Raw genomic sequence first — 15,650 nt, 5'->3', positions numbered from 1 at the left:
GGGGACAAGAGAATTGGAAGGGTAAAACTAAGAAAACTCGTGGGTTGACATAAGACCAGATTAATAATTGAAATTAAAATAATAATAATAATAATAAAAAATTGTAATGAAAAGGAAAATAACAAAGAGAGAGAAATAAAACCCAAGAAAGACAAGTGATGCAAATAAAAACAATTGCTCACCACCAACTGACTGATGCCCAGCCAGTCCCCGAACAGCAGCCCCCCCCAGCCAATCTTCCCCTTAGTTTTATTGCTGAGCATGATGCCATATAGTATGGAATATCCCTTTGGTCAGCTGGAATCAACTGTGTCCAGCTGTGTCCCCTCCCGACTTCTTGTGTACCCTCAGCCTACTTGCTGGTGGGGTGGGGTGAGGAGCAGAAAAGGCCTTGACTCTGTGTAAGCACTGCTTAGCAGTAATGAAAACATCTCTGCATTATCAACACTGTTTTCAGCACAAATCCAAAACATAGACCCATACTAGCTACTACGAAGAAAATTAACTCTACCCAACCAAAACCAGCACATTTAGGCATGAAAATGCTGGCTGAAGTTGCAGCCCAGTGAGATGACACTACTGATAAGTGCCATAGCTGGAGAGAAAGCATCTCTTCTTAAATACCCTTAAATGCATGCATATATATGAGTAAGTCTTAAAATTTGAAAATCAATTTGTACTAGTCAGTTATGTAATAACCAAATGAGCCTGTGCACACGGCGAGGTGACTGCAGTGACCCACGGGTGGAAGCCTGGGATGCCGTGCCCCCTCCGACACCTCTCACCCCAGTGCAGGGGCCGCCTGGGTGCCAAGGCAAAGGCAGATGAAAGATGAAATCAGGGGCTGTGGAGCTGGTTTTTGGGGAACTTGACAAAAGATTGGGGTCTGAGGAATGAGTCAAAGTGTCAGACATATCCAGAGCTTCTGGATAAGAACATGATATTCCTAAAACTTGGTTTAAAGCTCTTTGAAATAATTGGGAGTCCTTCCAGCAACTTTCAGTGTACTTTGGATCAGGCCCGCAAGTTCTTGAGACTTCAAAGTATTTAAGACTAGGTCTAAATCCAAAAACCATGTCTTTCCCAAGAATACTAACCTTTGTTATCTTCAGTCAGTTGCTGTATATAGGCAAAAAATGTTTTTAAGAAGCTAAAGGGTGTATAACAAAAATATTCTTACTTTATATTATAAATACTAGATTGGCAAAACTGCAGTAACTTATTCTTTATCCATTTGATCAGATTTTATGTGTAGTTCTATTTTTTTCACCATTGATACATGTTATCCTTCCCAGAAACCCATCAATAAAAGCACCTCCTCTGTTTTCGTTTTTCTGTTCTTTTGTGTAGTCATGTTCCAGTCACAGTTTTGAATCTGCAGAATTTCGTCACTTAGAGGGGTGCAGTATTCCTCATTAATAATCAAGCATAATTTAATTTTATGTAGTTTATTTAAAATTGAGTATTTTTTAAATATTTTTTTCCTTTCTTTCAAAATTTAGGTGGAGAACAGACCAAAGTATTATGGAAGAGAGTAAGTATTTTCCTCTTTTCAGTATCCGTTGGTTGTATCCAAAAGTTGTTGTTCTAGAACTAAAAAAAAAAAAGGCACAATGGAGGTCTGATAAAATATTTTATTTTACCTTTCACTTCAACAAGGAGTTAAATATATTGAAAGCTTAATAATTTAGCTATGTTACAGTCCAGTACTGCTGCTCACAACCCATGGACTGTGCTGCTATGTGAGCCTGCGTCTTTATTTTGCTTTTCTCAGGACAGTTTGGGGGAAAAAATACTATCTGGATTATTTCTTCCTTTTATTTTGGTTGTTGCTTAAGGCTCCCAGTGGTCCTGCAATGGCCTGGGGAGGAGAGAAGCAGCTTGCCTCTCTCACTGCCTTTTTGTGTATGTTCCTATACTTTCACCACCCTACATGGTTGTGAAAGTATGCATATATACTACTGCATGTGTAAATGCTGTTCTCCCTGCTAAAGTTACAAGGTCAAAATACCCAAATAAGAGGTGTATTTTTGTTGTGGGGAAAATAACAGACCACTAGAGTATAATTCCTTTGTGCTCAGCCGCCTTCTTGCCAATAAAAAGCTTGAAAGGCACTGGATCCTGCATTGGCATGGAGATTTGGGCAGGTGAAGTTGAAGGGCGTAGCCACTGCAGCAACCACCCAGATCTGGCGTTTGGCCTTTACTAGAGCAATCTGCAGAGGCCGTAGCCCATATCGCTAGCTAAATCACTTAGATCACATGTTCTATTTTTTTCTTCCATCCTAGACACCTAATCTGTGTTTAATGATACTTTTCTACCATCAAAAACCTCAAGAGCCAGTAGCTTTGCCCCTAATTACTGAAGTTTCATTTTTTAAAATATTATCTTTGACAAGGGAATTCAGATCTAGGCACTAGAGAGCAATAGAGCTGAAGACAGTACGTAGCTGAGTAACCCATCACACTTCCTACAGCAGGACTTGTAAAACCATTACTGCAACCTCTTATCCAGGAACCTGCCTGGCTGCTGACATCCTCTGGGTTTGTGGAGCAGCAGGGCTGGCAGGAACTGTAGGAAGTCACCTGGGTGAATCTGCCCAAGCAAGATCACGTTAGTTATTATCATTCAGAAAGAAGATTTCAGAAACACTGGGACAGTCCTACAAAAGCAATTGACTCAGTGCTCAGTAGTGCTTGGAAAGAGAATCAGGAATTTCTAGGGAAAGAAACAGAAAAAACCCATAATTATATTAATATATAAATCTATGATGTGGCTTCATTTTAAATAATGCACGTAGTTCTGGTCCCTCTCTACCCCTTCCTCCTCCCTCCTTTTTAGAAACATTGTAGAAGAAATGAAAGGTACAGCAAGGTGGAGCAAAGGGATGCAGCTCCTACCATAGGAGGAAAATGAACAGCTCTCAAGTTCATTGTCACGGGGTGCTGTGGAGGCCAAAAGCATAAAGATATTAAAGGCTTTACAAGTGAGATTCTCAGATTCATGAAGGCTGAGGTCCCAGCTGATTGGACACAAATTCTGGCTAAACCAGTGATGGATGGACAGGAACGTGAAGTGAAACAAGTATGTCACTGCTTCCTGTACTCTTTCCATAAGCATTTCTTATCGTCTGCTGTCAGAGGCAGGTGTCTGAGTTCAGGGGATTTTGGACCATGTACAAGCTGGTTTCATGCCCTCATAAAAAAATGTACCAAAAACATCCATGAGAAGGCTTGGATTACCCAGTACTTACCACCCATGGTTAAAGAAATTTCACAGGTGCCCCAAGCATCCCGTCCCAGTGATTTTTTTAAACTGATCACCGGGAGAGCTTTTTTCCTAATATCTAACCTAAAGCCTGCTATATTTTACAATGAGTTTGTGGTGGCAAATAGCTTACACTCATAGTTACGAATTGCCATGAGTTTACTGGTAAAGACATGCTTAAATTATGTCATCTAGGGGATGCTTGTTTCAGTTCGGATGTGGGAGTAAATGAGTGTGTCACACACCACTACAGACAGAAAGTATGAATCAGTTTACATCATTTTGAATAGAAAGTCACTCTGGAAAGATCACCTAAACCTAGTATTTCCAACATGTATTAGTTGTGAAAAGACAACGTAAAGAGAAGGGAACGATTGCATTTACATCCAATGTGTTTTTCTTTCACTGCTGAGCCAGAGGCAGTGTTAGAAATGTGCCACTTCATATGTATTGTCAGAAAAGAGAAAATGCTGAAGGCCAGTACATTTTAGTGCCTTTTTTCAGACAGCAGCAAAAATAGAAACTTTCAAAACCTCTGAGGAGACCTTCGGAGACTTATCAAGCTGGAAAATGTGTGTTAAGAGTTAAGACTCAAACTGCTGTAAAGGCTGCATTTGTACTTATGGAAAGATCACCGCTAAATATTGATTATCTTAAGGTTAGTTGTGCATCCTAGGGCCTCGTTCTTTCTTCAAAAAGCAATGACAAAAGAATCAGAGAAGTATTGCTTTTTTGCAACACTGAACGAGGAACTCATTGAAATGAAGAAAACAGTATTTTTCTCAAGGCTACTCTGTATCTTCTTCCACATTCTACGCAGAACAGAATTTTGAATACTTGTTGCCATTTTTAGTCTCAGTTTCCCTTAGAAATTTGAGGAAGCAATGTTAATATAAAAATAAAGCAAACTGATAATAAAAATGACCTCTCATTTTAATTTTAAGTCATCTTCATTAAAAAAAATAATGCCTTTGTGCCTAGTTTTCAATTCTGTTGTAAGGCCTCTAGAAAGGAAACAAGGAAGAAGGACATAGACTGGTAGAGGAGAAAAGTTGTGAAAAGATAGGGCATTTACAGAAAAAAATCTTTGGGTGCAATTGAAGTGTCATACTGGCTTATACTGACTGAAACTGCATATACAGTGTAATTTTTGTTTTGCCTCTGTGTTGAACTTGCCCAGGCTGGATGACTGTGCTGCTACTTTTAGATGCTTGGAGGCTGTCCTGATGGCTTAAACAAGGGCAGAAGTTTTCAAATGGTTTCTGGGGTGGAGGGGGAGGTGTTTCTGGTTGGATTGTTCTATAAGTCACTGAAATGTCTTCCCTTAGGTTTCACGGGATCATTTCTCGGGAGCAAGCAGATGAAATACTTGCTGGTGTGGAAGGAGCATATATTCTTAGAGAAAGCCAGCGGCAACCCGGCTGCTATACTCTTGCTCTCAGGTAAATGCTGTTTTAATAGAGGCTTGTATTTCAAATGTAAATGTGTTTAATGGAAGGGATTGTATCAGTCCCTTTTGAGTGAAGTCTATGTCCACTGTGACTTAATACACTTCATGGTGTCAGAGTGATTTTATACCCTCTTGTCAGCAGTTTGACCATCGCAGTACTGCAGCAATTCAGTCACTCCTTCAGCTCTTGGCTAGGAAGTCCCTTTTCAGAAGCAGACTGTGCCCATTTTCAAAATTTTTGCTACCTAGAGTTGAGTGTTGTGAAGATGGAGCTTCTCCTTGAAAACTGTGTAAGAGATGTGAGAGAGTACAGAGCAGGAGAGTGTCCCAGTAGAGGATACAGCCAAGTTGTCCTCTGAGCTCAGTGATGTGTTGTACACAAACATCAGCAACCATCGGTGATAATAACCCTGGATAAACCTGGAAAAACATGAAGTCCAGTGGCTGACCAGCTGTCCAAGGCAGTATACTGAACTTCAGTTTTCTTCCCTGACCAGAATTCAAGCTGGCTGTAGAAATACAGTGTGAAGCACAGGATGCTGCTGCTCAAAGAAGTAAGAGTTTGCTACTCAGCTGAATGAAAAATGCAGTGGGAGCCCAAGCTACAACCTCACTGCCCCTCACACGTGCCTTTCCTTGAAAATATGGCTGCTCCTGGCTTAGCTGTGCCATTCAAAACCTGCCCTCGCAGCAGTCTTAAAGCTGCTGTGGGACAGCGGCAAGAGGACAAGATATTCTATTGGGTTTTGACAAAACAAACTGCTTGGCAATATTTTACAGTGTTTATAGTGTTATTACACCTGTGGGATATACACAAAAGTCTGCATTTTTACCCTTCTGCTGGTAAGCCAGAAGGAAAAATCCTTTAAGGAGTTATCCCAAGTAGCTGTGATACAGTGCTGAAATCATCCTCAGAATTCATATTGATGTGCAGATGGTAGAGCTGGAAAAGCTGGTGAGTCATGCCAACTAAAAAGTGGTGTAAACTAAAAGCAACTTTTGTCAGCTGAAAAAGAACAAACATAATTTTTTAGGGTTTTGGAGAGAGATTTCAAAATAAAGAATAAAAAGAACTACTAAAGGATGGGGATTATGGCAAAGCGCCTGTTGTTTTGACACAACAGCATGGTTTCTAAATCCATCTAGATAATTATTTATAGAATCAAAAACTGAATTTGATTATAAATTGGGAATTCATATGAAGAATGTGGGTGAAAAAATAAGAGGCTTAAACAGTTTGATTTGAATGCCCAACAAACTATGCAGAGACATGCACATTTGATGCAATGTAAGGACCATTTAACTCAATGTCATGTCTCTGAATCCTTTAATCAAGAATGGGATTCCAACCTCGGTGTTATAAACTGAATGTGCTACTACAGCACTTCACTTTTTAAAAAACTTTTAAAAACCCCCATAGATTACACCTGTCATAAATAGGGCCAGAGTTATCCCACAGAACTTTGGATGTTTAATTGGGCCCCTGAATTAGGAGCTCAGTCTCGCTGGCTTCCTGCCAGATGGGTGATTCAGACCCTTAGGATTTTAATTACTTGCTAGAGATGCCCATCTCTCTTCATTGACTGTAAATATGCCCATGGTGGTGAAGCATCCGCTTTCTGCACATCAAAAATATTTTGGGATGGAAGAGCCCTTAACACAATTATGCATCCCGGTATAAGGTCTTGTCAATGCAAGCATGCCTTTCTGATTGCTGCAGTAGTCCTGTTAGGATTTAGATTAAAACCATGTACGTCTGGGTCACGTGGCTTGTTACGGAGAATTGGTCTCTGTCCTGTAGACCACTCCATGTGATGGAGTTAGGTTTGGGCTTGAACTTGAGCCAGTCTATCCACAGAGATCCAGTTGCAGCCATGTGCATATTCCATATGTAATTCAGATATATAGACTCGTCAGCAAAATTACCTCCTGAGTGTTTTGCCAGTATGAATTCTCTCTCTCACTCTTCCTTCTCTCACTCTTCCTTCTCTCACTCTTCCCTCTCTCACTCTTCCCTCTCTCACTCTTCCCTCTCTCACTCTTCCCTCTCTCACTCTTCCCTCTCTCACTCCTTTTTTTCTGGTATTTGCAGATTTGGTAATCAGACCTTAAACTACAGGTTGTTCTATGATGGGAAGCACTTCGTTGGGGAGAAAAGATTTGAATCAATCCATGATCTGGTTACAGATGGCTTGATAACACTGTATATAGAAACAAAGGCTTCTGAGTATATTTCCAAAATGACAACAAACCCCATCTATGAACACATAGGATATGCCACTTTGCTTAGAGAAAAAGTGTCCCGAAGGCTGAGCAGAACAAAAAATGAATCAAGAAAAGCAAGTGTAACGAGTGAAGAAAATACCCCGGTTGAAAAGGTAAGTAATCAGTTTAAAATTTTGGCAATCAATGCCAGTCTTTCTGTCAAATCTAAGAGAAAAAGTGTTTTGTCTAAAGACCATTTTCTATTTTTCTATACTTCATTAAGTATTACTATCCCACTGAAAAGTTTATATCCTGCTAATGTGATCTTCGCTCCGAACTAGCATTTGACTGGAGCTTATGACGAAAGCTTTCTAAGTACTGAATGCAAATGTTTCCACTGTGTAAATATATATATACACTGGCTAACTAAGGAACTGCATCTAAAATTGTTCACAAGTTATGTTTCTTTGTCCATGTATACCCAAGCATATTCCACAGTAGGATTATGGAACTGGTTCCCACAGACCCTTCACCACAGCTCAAGTTTGTCATCTTTCCATTCACAGTGCAAAGCTCCTCTTTTCTGCCAAGTCTTTGGTGAATGGGTCTCAAATTGGGATATTGTGTGTTTTCTTCCCTTTCTTCTCGTGGGTCTGAAATTGGGATATTGTGTGTTTGCCTCCTTTTCTTCTCGCTCTTCTCATTTGAAGTGGACTTTCCTTGATCTTCTCTCATGTGCCTGTATCCCGTAGCATTGTATGGACAAGGACTTACATGATGATAAATTGAGAATTTTGTGCACTTAGCAGCCATCTGAACATGTAAAATTAGAAATTCTTTTACGTATGAGAAACAGTCTTGTAAGCAGTGACATGTGGATATTTTCATTTCCCAGGTGGTAAGGCAGTCAGAACTGTCAAACAAAACTTTTTTTTGAGTCCAGTGTTTGTGCTGAATTATCTTACTGACATTTGTAAGCATACTTCTGCAGTGTGACTGATGGTTTTAGTGTTCAGTGTGCTGGCTAGCTAGTTGGGAACTAGAGCTGGTTTGTATTTGGGAAGCAGGGACTGAATTTGCCATCATTACAGAGCATGAAAAGAGATCAGCTTTTTTGTGTGTATCCTCATCACTCTAGGACATTTCTAGCATAGTTATTATCTGTTGGGTTCACATATCTGCATTGGCTGATTATATACTGGTTTGGATTTCTCAGTAGTAATAATTGCTCGAGTAACTGACCTGACATGTAAACCTATTCATTTTCTATAACAAATTAATTCCATTTACTATGACACTTTTTAGGGAAGGCATACTGCTGCAGGGAAGTCCTTTGGAGAATAGCACAGCAACAAGTCCTCCATTCATTTTATTTCAAAATGAATCCACTGATGACAATGTTTTTGGATTCAATTGGATGCTGTTGTAATATGCAAGAGGAGTGGATGCCATAGAGATGGGTTTCATACTCGTTCAGTTGATTCCTGTGATTGGACACTGGTTGCTTGTAAATGCTGTAACAGGCATAACAAAGTGAATTTTGACTTTATCTGAGGCACAATGAGAAGTAAACATAGTGCAGTGTGACAGACTTTTTTGTGTAGGTGTGAGTCAGATCTGTTAGGGAATAATGGAGAATGGTCCAGAGGACGTGCTGGAAAAGTTTCTTTTATATTGAGAAAATATGGGACCGTCATTGGGATGACTGTAAATATTATTACATGACTGTAGCGTAATAAAGCAATCGTGACAGTTGAAAATCATGCTACATTCTCTAGAAAATCAGGAGAATATTTTTTGTAGAAGGAAAAACACAATTTCAAAATTGTGTTCAGTTTCACTTACAGTTCTTGCAGTTGAGAGGCAATGATCTTTTGTATCTCTCAAAGTGCTCTCAAAGACTTCAGAGGGATTTGTTGTAGTGCCACATATTTGCTAACAGTGTATTTTCTGTTGTGCTTGGGATTAGATGTCATTTTTCAGGCTGGGCAGTTTTAAGTACTGTAAAAACTCTTTTTAGACCAACCAAAGGCAAACTGTTGCTGAAGGGACCCCTGCCCTCTCTCCTTCACCACTGTCTTTTTGCTGACATATGGTTTTATGCAGCTGCACATTAGGTGACACTAGAAAATGGCTCCAGATTAAAACTAATTTAGCCAGAAGAAAAAACACGTGAATTTTTCAGCCAGATCTGCTACCTGATGCACCTCATATGGGTGGAAGTGCAGCACAAAGGAGAGGACAAGACTTTCTTCTTATGACAGCTAAAAAAATGATGATATTGGTTTAAAGCGAGTTAAGAGCTGCATCCTTAGTTTCAGGTACCTGTGCTTGAAAATGTTTGGACTTGATGTAACTTGCTGTCAATAGTGAAAATACACCTCTGGGCCTCATTAGCAATTGGATTAGGTCTTTTCTTTTTATTGCAGCTGAATGAAATTAAAGTGTTTAGAGTATTATTTACCTCGGAAGGTGGTTCATGTTGCGAAAGGCAGTACCGTGGGTACTTACCCTACAAGGATTGCTGCTCATCTAGATTTCTGTACGTGCACGCAGTAGCAGCCTGCAAGTCTGGGCTGCGTGGCTGCGCTGTCGTGTAAAAATAGCTGGCTTCAGCTAAGCCGTTACATTGTTGGCAACCCTCTCTGCCTTCCTCCCACTGAGGGGAAGCAGCAGAAGGAGGGATAGCAGCTGTTTCTAACATATTTTTCTTGCCAGGAGGAGTAGGAGCAATCACAGCTACAAGAGGAGCAGGGCTAGATAGGCAAGGTGATCTGCTCACAGGCTGAAGACCTGCCATAGCAGCTGAGGCCTCTCTATTGATGATTAGGACTCCCAATGGGCTTCTCTACTAGTACCAGTAGTCTTCCGTCATCTCATGCAAATCCACGTGAAAGAGATTACATCAACTAAATTATTAACAACTGAAAGAAATTCACAGAAGTCTGTATGGTGAAGCCTACCATGGTTGATTTTGCTGGAGGAAGCTCAGGAGAGGTTTGGGTAGCAAACAAAGACTCAGGGGTCATCATTCCCATTTGTTCCTCACAGTAACCTCAGATAAAGTATGCTCTGCGCTTTGCAATAAATCTGTGAAATACTGAGCATTTGTCAGTAATAGCATATAGGGACAAAGGAGGATAAGGGGAATTTAAGGACTTTAGAAGTCCTCTAAAATATAGAAATAATATGGAAGAGTGGTAGTTCAGTGGGAGTCGTATCAGATGTTGTGTCAGTTGTATCAGATGTTTTGCTTGAGGCTGTCATGTGTTATACAGCATTTTAGACAAAGGCCATGGTTTGCCCACAAATCAAAACCTTCACCCACTTCCATTACTCCAATAAATTTCAGACCCATAGAAATAAGTGAATGAATATTTAGTGTGATGTTTTTCTGCAAAGTAAATTCTTTGCTGCATGTGTGAAAAATCATTGAGTTTTTTGTAAGGTGTGTCTTCTCTGGCTAATTGAGCAAGTAAAATGTCATTTTTCAATAACTGACCTGGTTTATTTGAAAGTGCTGTCCGGACTATTTTGAATGTTTCAGAAATGATGGGGGGAAAGCCATATATGCAGGACAGAAACTCCCGTTATTTCTCAAGAGGAACGTGAGAATTCAGTGCTCTAAGGTTAAGCGTCAGTACTCCTCTTACAGATTAGGCTTTTTACAAGTGAGATTTTGTTTTATACTGAAACCAATTCCAGAGTGTGAAAGCGCAGCTGAAGGCATTCGTCTCCTTAGCGGGTTTGTTAACACCATCCGGGGAGCCCGCTCATGCTGTTGCCTCCCACGTTGACAGCGGAGATTATTCAATGTCTCAGTCACTCCAGCACTGCTGCTCCCCGTGGGGTAGGTCGGTGGAAGGGGACCACCAAGGCACGGACTGGCGGGAGGAGCACGCACTCAGATGAAATGTCCTGGTACTGCCTGGGGTACCTGTCTGTTCCCATAATGATAATTTCTTTGAGGTTGTAATTAGTGGAGTCGTGGCCATTCCAGAAGGGGGATGTGATGCATGGGTGTGATGCATGAATCCATCAGCTGTGTTGTTCATGCCTCTCTATACAACGTTTTTTGTAACAGGCCTAAGAAGATGTTTATGCTGTAAGATACTTAATGCTGACATTTCATCCGAAAGTTATTTCTGTCTAGCTTTAAATATGTGCTAGATTTGTAGACACAGATTCCAAATTTTAGTCCGAATAGTTTAACAGATCATTAATTTGAAAGGAGCCACAATGATTTTTAGGAATGAAGTGTTGTGGGAGAACAGCATGCTGCAAATACTTTCTTAGCAGTGTAGGCAATTGTCATTTTAATGGGATCCAGCTTCAAAAAGGATTTTGGACAGAGAAATAGTTTTTTTGTGCAAACAACATTTGAAGATTGTATGTTGTCTGTTCAGGGTTGTGATTTTAGCTTGGGCAAGTTGTGATCACCTGCTTCACGTTTGCTTTGCTTATGGAATGCTGTACTTGGGGCAAATGAACGTATACTAGAAGATGTAGGGCAGATAAGTACCTAGTACTGGTACGTACTGTAATTAATTATCAGTAATTCACATTACTGGTGAATGTAGAAATATAACTTCCTGTAAGCAATTAATCTTCACATGTAGGAGAGAGAAAATTGCAGTAGTCTGTCAGTAAAATATGTAGTTCTGAAACATTTATTGCTATTACATATCATGTTATCCTGTAACTGCTGCCTTTACTGCGTCACTGATCCTTGTGTCACAGGCTAGGAGAAAAAGTTCTTCCTCTCTAATCCTATGTCAGCAAGTATAATTTGGGAAAATATATCAAAGAATTGAAACGTTGGAAGTAAATGCAAGCTGGAGTTCGTGAATGCTCTAAGGAGGTAAAAGCTGTTACGGTTGCTGATGAGAAACCATCCTGGTTCCTTGCTCTTGCGCTTTCATTCCCGCTCCTGTGACCTGCCTTGTGCACTACGCAGCCACCCTGTGCCTTGGGTGGGACCTGGACGCTGTGACACAGTGCTGTGGGTCAGGCGAAGGCTATGCCCCACACCTTGTTTTTTTGCTATGCTGGCCTTACGCAGGAGCAGTTCCTCGGTTTGGGTTTGCCTTATAGCTTCTCAAGTATTCGTGTTAGCACGGGGGATGCGGTGAGGACAGCAGGCTGGTGTTAAAGAAAAGCTTTGGCAGAGGTTGAGCTTAAAGTATTTGCAAAAAGAATGATCTTAACCTATGTGACAGAGGACAAACTGTTTGTAATGTGGTAAAGATTAAGGAAGGTTTTGTCAATGCCAGGTCTCCACTTACACGGATCCTGGCAAAGGTCCCGTCAACTTCTCTCCAAGTAGGACCTGGCTCAGTCAGTTCAAACATACCAGTTGTACACAAAATAGGAGTTTGCTTGGAGCCTGTGTTGGAGTGCTTGTTCTGCTCTCTGGTTGTACACGCCAGGAGCAGCAAGAGGCATTTAATGATGGTGGTCTGTAAAGAATAGTGTAGAATTTTGAGCTAAACTAAGAGCGAGCTGTGTGTGGAGGCTTCACTTAACAGCAGGACAGTGCAGAAAGCTGTATATTGCTGCTTGACATGGTAACCTCTCTTATCTGTTTTGCTGGAACTCATTACTGGGCATTTAAGTGCAAGTGGCAGAGCCCACACTTAATACTGCAACCTGAACTAAAGAGCTGAAATGATAAGTATATTATGGAGTCTGGAAGGCTGTAGATTTCCTCGGCAGAAAATCCCCCACAAATAATAGATAAGAAAGCTATTCCTGTTAAGGCAAAGGTGACAGAAAAGGAAGAATAACTTTGCTAGAAGTAGTAGTTGGTATTAGTGTCCTCTTTAGTCATGCTGCTCACACAGTTTCCCACAGAAGAAAATGCAAGACTTCCAGTAAAGACTGTTTTCTAACATCCCTTAATTGGAGATGTAATCTGGTTATGGAACTAAATTTTTTAGGGGCACTGCAATTTTCCTTACATCAAAACTGCACGGGAGACAACCAATTTTAAGAGAACCTCTGGTTTGGTTCAATTTTTATAACTATTTACACTTCTACATTGTTATTCAAACCACATCCCTTTCTGAAGGCCTTTCAGCCTCATCCAACTACTCCATTTTTGTCTCTTCATTGAATTTTGTACAGGTACTGCTGTTAGCCAATGATAAAGAAATCTTTTCAGTCTTTCATTTATTCATTATTCTTCCCATTCTGCAGCTCCTCTAAACCTCTAATGATCCTATTACAGGTTGCTAGCTAGTGTTTAACTCTCTGCTGGGATGTCTATCCAGATGTTGTGCATGTCCTTCCACACGAGGGCTGCAGGGTACTGTGCTGTCCTAGCTGCAGATCATGGGGTTAAGAGGTTAGTGAGCAGAAACATCTGCTCGTGCAGACTCTGGGCTGGAACCGCAGTGATGGTTTGACCCGGTGTTTTTTACATTGCCTTCAACTCCCTGGTTTCTGCAACCAGGTCAGAATGCTTGGTCAGAACAAATTAACTTTCGTTTTACAGACACATCAACAACCCTCCATCTTCTTTTATTAGCGGTTAGTTTCACTCCCATATTCATATCCACAGAATTCACAAGGGACTCCTCCCCAGCTGATTTGCCCTGGAAGATGCTCAGACACCACACTGATAAGCAGCAACATAAAGCCTGTCCACGAAGGTGGCCTTTATCTGCAGATTTCAGTAATACATGCAGTGATAAAAGGTGTGTGGCATTTTTGCTGCTAGAAGCAACAAACTTATACATCAAAATGACTTTGGGAGTAATTAATTCCTTTCATCAGTCACTCAGGCTTGTCCTGCAAGAGTAATGTTCTACACACAGGTTACCACATGTACATATTTAATTGTAGCATGCCCTGACATGAGTACTTAACTACATACCCGACTGCCTTCTTTAAATAACTGTTAGCAATTCAGTACTGATTTCATCCAGAATACTTTTTGGTATTATACCACAGCAAGGAGGAGTTTATATGAATACAGTAGATCTACCAGTATATGTATTTTAGTAAGCAGTTTTATATTTTGAGTGACGAATACCATCTTACTGAAAATGTAGCTGGTTGATAATTTTCTTTTGCCTTTCAATGTTGGCATTCTTTGGTATTTTCCAGCTGTGTCTCTTTACAACTTCTTTTTTGTTTAAAGCATCATAAATATGAAATAGGCAATATATAAGAAATAAAAATAAGAAAGCTACCAAATTAAAATAATGGAAAGTATCTTTTTCAATTCCTTCCCTCTGGCTGTCTATGTTTATGCATAGGAGAAGGAACGCAGCTTTGTAGTTGACTGTGGCATTCCTAATACCTAATGTTTTGCCTGATTAGGCAAGGATTTTTGAGAGGAATAATTTGGGCTTATTTTAACAGTAATGGAGATTGAGGGAATCGAGAGAAAGAGAGGTTCCGTTGCACAGTATTTGCTTACATTGCTTTCCTGAGCTGTTAACATCTCTCTGGGTTCCTGGTTTATGTTATGTTATTACCGTCAGCTTAGGATTCATGATTTTTGCCTTCAGCAGAATAAGTGATATGATTATGCCTGAAGAGAGCTTGTGAGTTGAAGACAACACTGATATACACAGATGACATGATGCGATGGATATGATCTGATCCAAATGCTACTGCAATACTGCAATTAATGGGAAGACCCCCAAAGATTTCACGGGGCCTTGGTGCAGTTCAGGGCACTGCAAAACATATGGAGCAAAGGTGGATATTTGGAGCACCTCTCCTATGAAGACAGGCTGAGAGAGTTGGGGTTGTTCAGCCTGGAGAAGAGAAGGCTCTGGGGAGACCTTATAGCAGCCTTCCAGTACCTGAAAGGGGGCCTACGGGAAAGCAGGAGAGGGGCTTTTTACAAGGGCAAGTAGTGATAGGACGAGACGTAATGGTTTTAAACTGAGTGTAGATTTAGATTAGATATTAGGAAGAAATTATTTACTGTGAGGGTGGTGAGACACTGGAATAGATTGCCCAGAGAAGTTGTGGATGCCCCCTCCCTGGCTGTGTTTAAGGCCAGGTTGGATGAGGCTTTGAGCAACCTGGTCTAGAGGAAAGGTGTCCCTGCCTGTGGCAGGGGGGTTGGAACTAGATGAACTTTAAGGTCCCTTCCAACCCAAACCATTCTATGATTCTATGAATGTGAATTTTGTTACCACCAAAGTGTTTCCCAATCCAGTGTTTTAGAAAGATAGCCAAATGGAAGCAGTGAGAAAACTTCATACCTGAATACCACAACAGTAGACTGAAATTTTCTTAAATGAGAATGTCAGATGAGTACTAAACGTGATTAGATACACCAGAAGTGCTTACAGTAGTCCTAAAGCAAACACTACTTGGCTCTTCAAGTACAGTACTGTATCTGCAGCTAGGCTCTGCTGAATACATAAATTAATCTTTTCCTCTTGGGTATTTTCCCATTATGAGCATATTAATAATTCTAATAAAGCTAGATGTTTGTTGCATAAAACCCACGCTTATTTGATGTTTCAAAAATAAAAGTCTTATATGAGGGTCTTTTGTCTTGGCTTTTATATTCTTTACGTAGTTTGATGGTATTAAATTAGTATAAACAAACTTCCATAGGGATTGGGATGGAGCCTTCAGCATAAACATTTCTTTTGTCTAGTCACTGGAAAATGAAAAGCTATTTTTCAAGTAAAAATCTATGCTTGATTCATCTCGCATGAATTTTGAGACACTGTGTAGTAATAGGCACTAAACTTTT

At 40.4% G+C, this 15,650-nt stretch overlaps 1 protein-coding gene across 1 annotated transcript in view; it reads left to right on the top strand.

The window, feature by feature from the left end:
* CHN2 (chimerin 2) overlaps positions 1-15,650 on the top strand; it is a 170,549-nt gene that overhangs the window by 91,989 nt on the left and 62,910 nt on the right. The window contains exons 4-6 of the mRNA XM_068404668.1: positions 1,503-1,534; positions 4,596-4,709; positions 6,810-7,095. Of these exons, the coding sequence (XP_068260769.1) occupies positions 1,503-1,534; positions 4,596-4,709; positions 6,810-7,095 (432 nt within the window). The remainder of the gene's footprint in view (positions 1-1,502; positions 1,535-4,595; positions 4,710-6,809; positions 7,096-15,650) is intronic.

The sequence above is a fragment of the Nyctibius grandis genome, chromosome 7 (assembly GCF_013368605.1).
Source record: "Nyctibius grandis isolate bNycGra1 chromosome 7, bNycGra1.pri, whole genome shotgun sequence".
Taxonomy (NCBI): Eukaryota; Metazoa; Chordata; class Aves; order Nyctibiiformes; family Nyctibiidae; genus Nyctibius; species Nyctibius grandis.
Note: the sequence above shows the minus strand (reverse complement) of the source record. Positions and strands in the feature narration are given on the sequence as shown.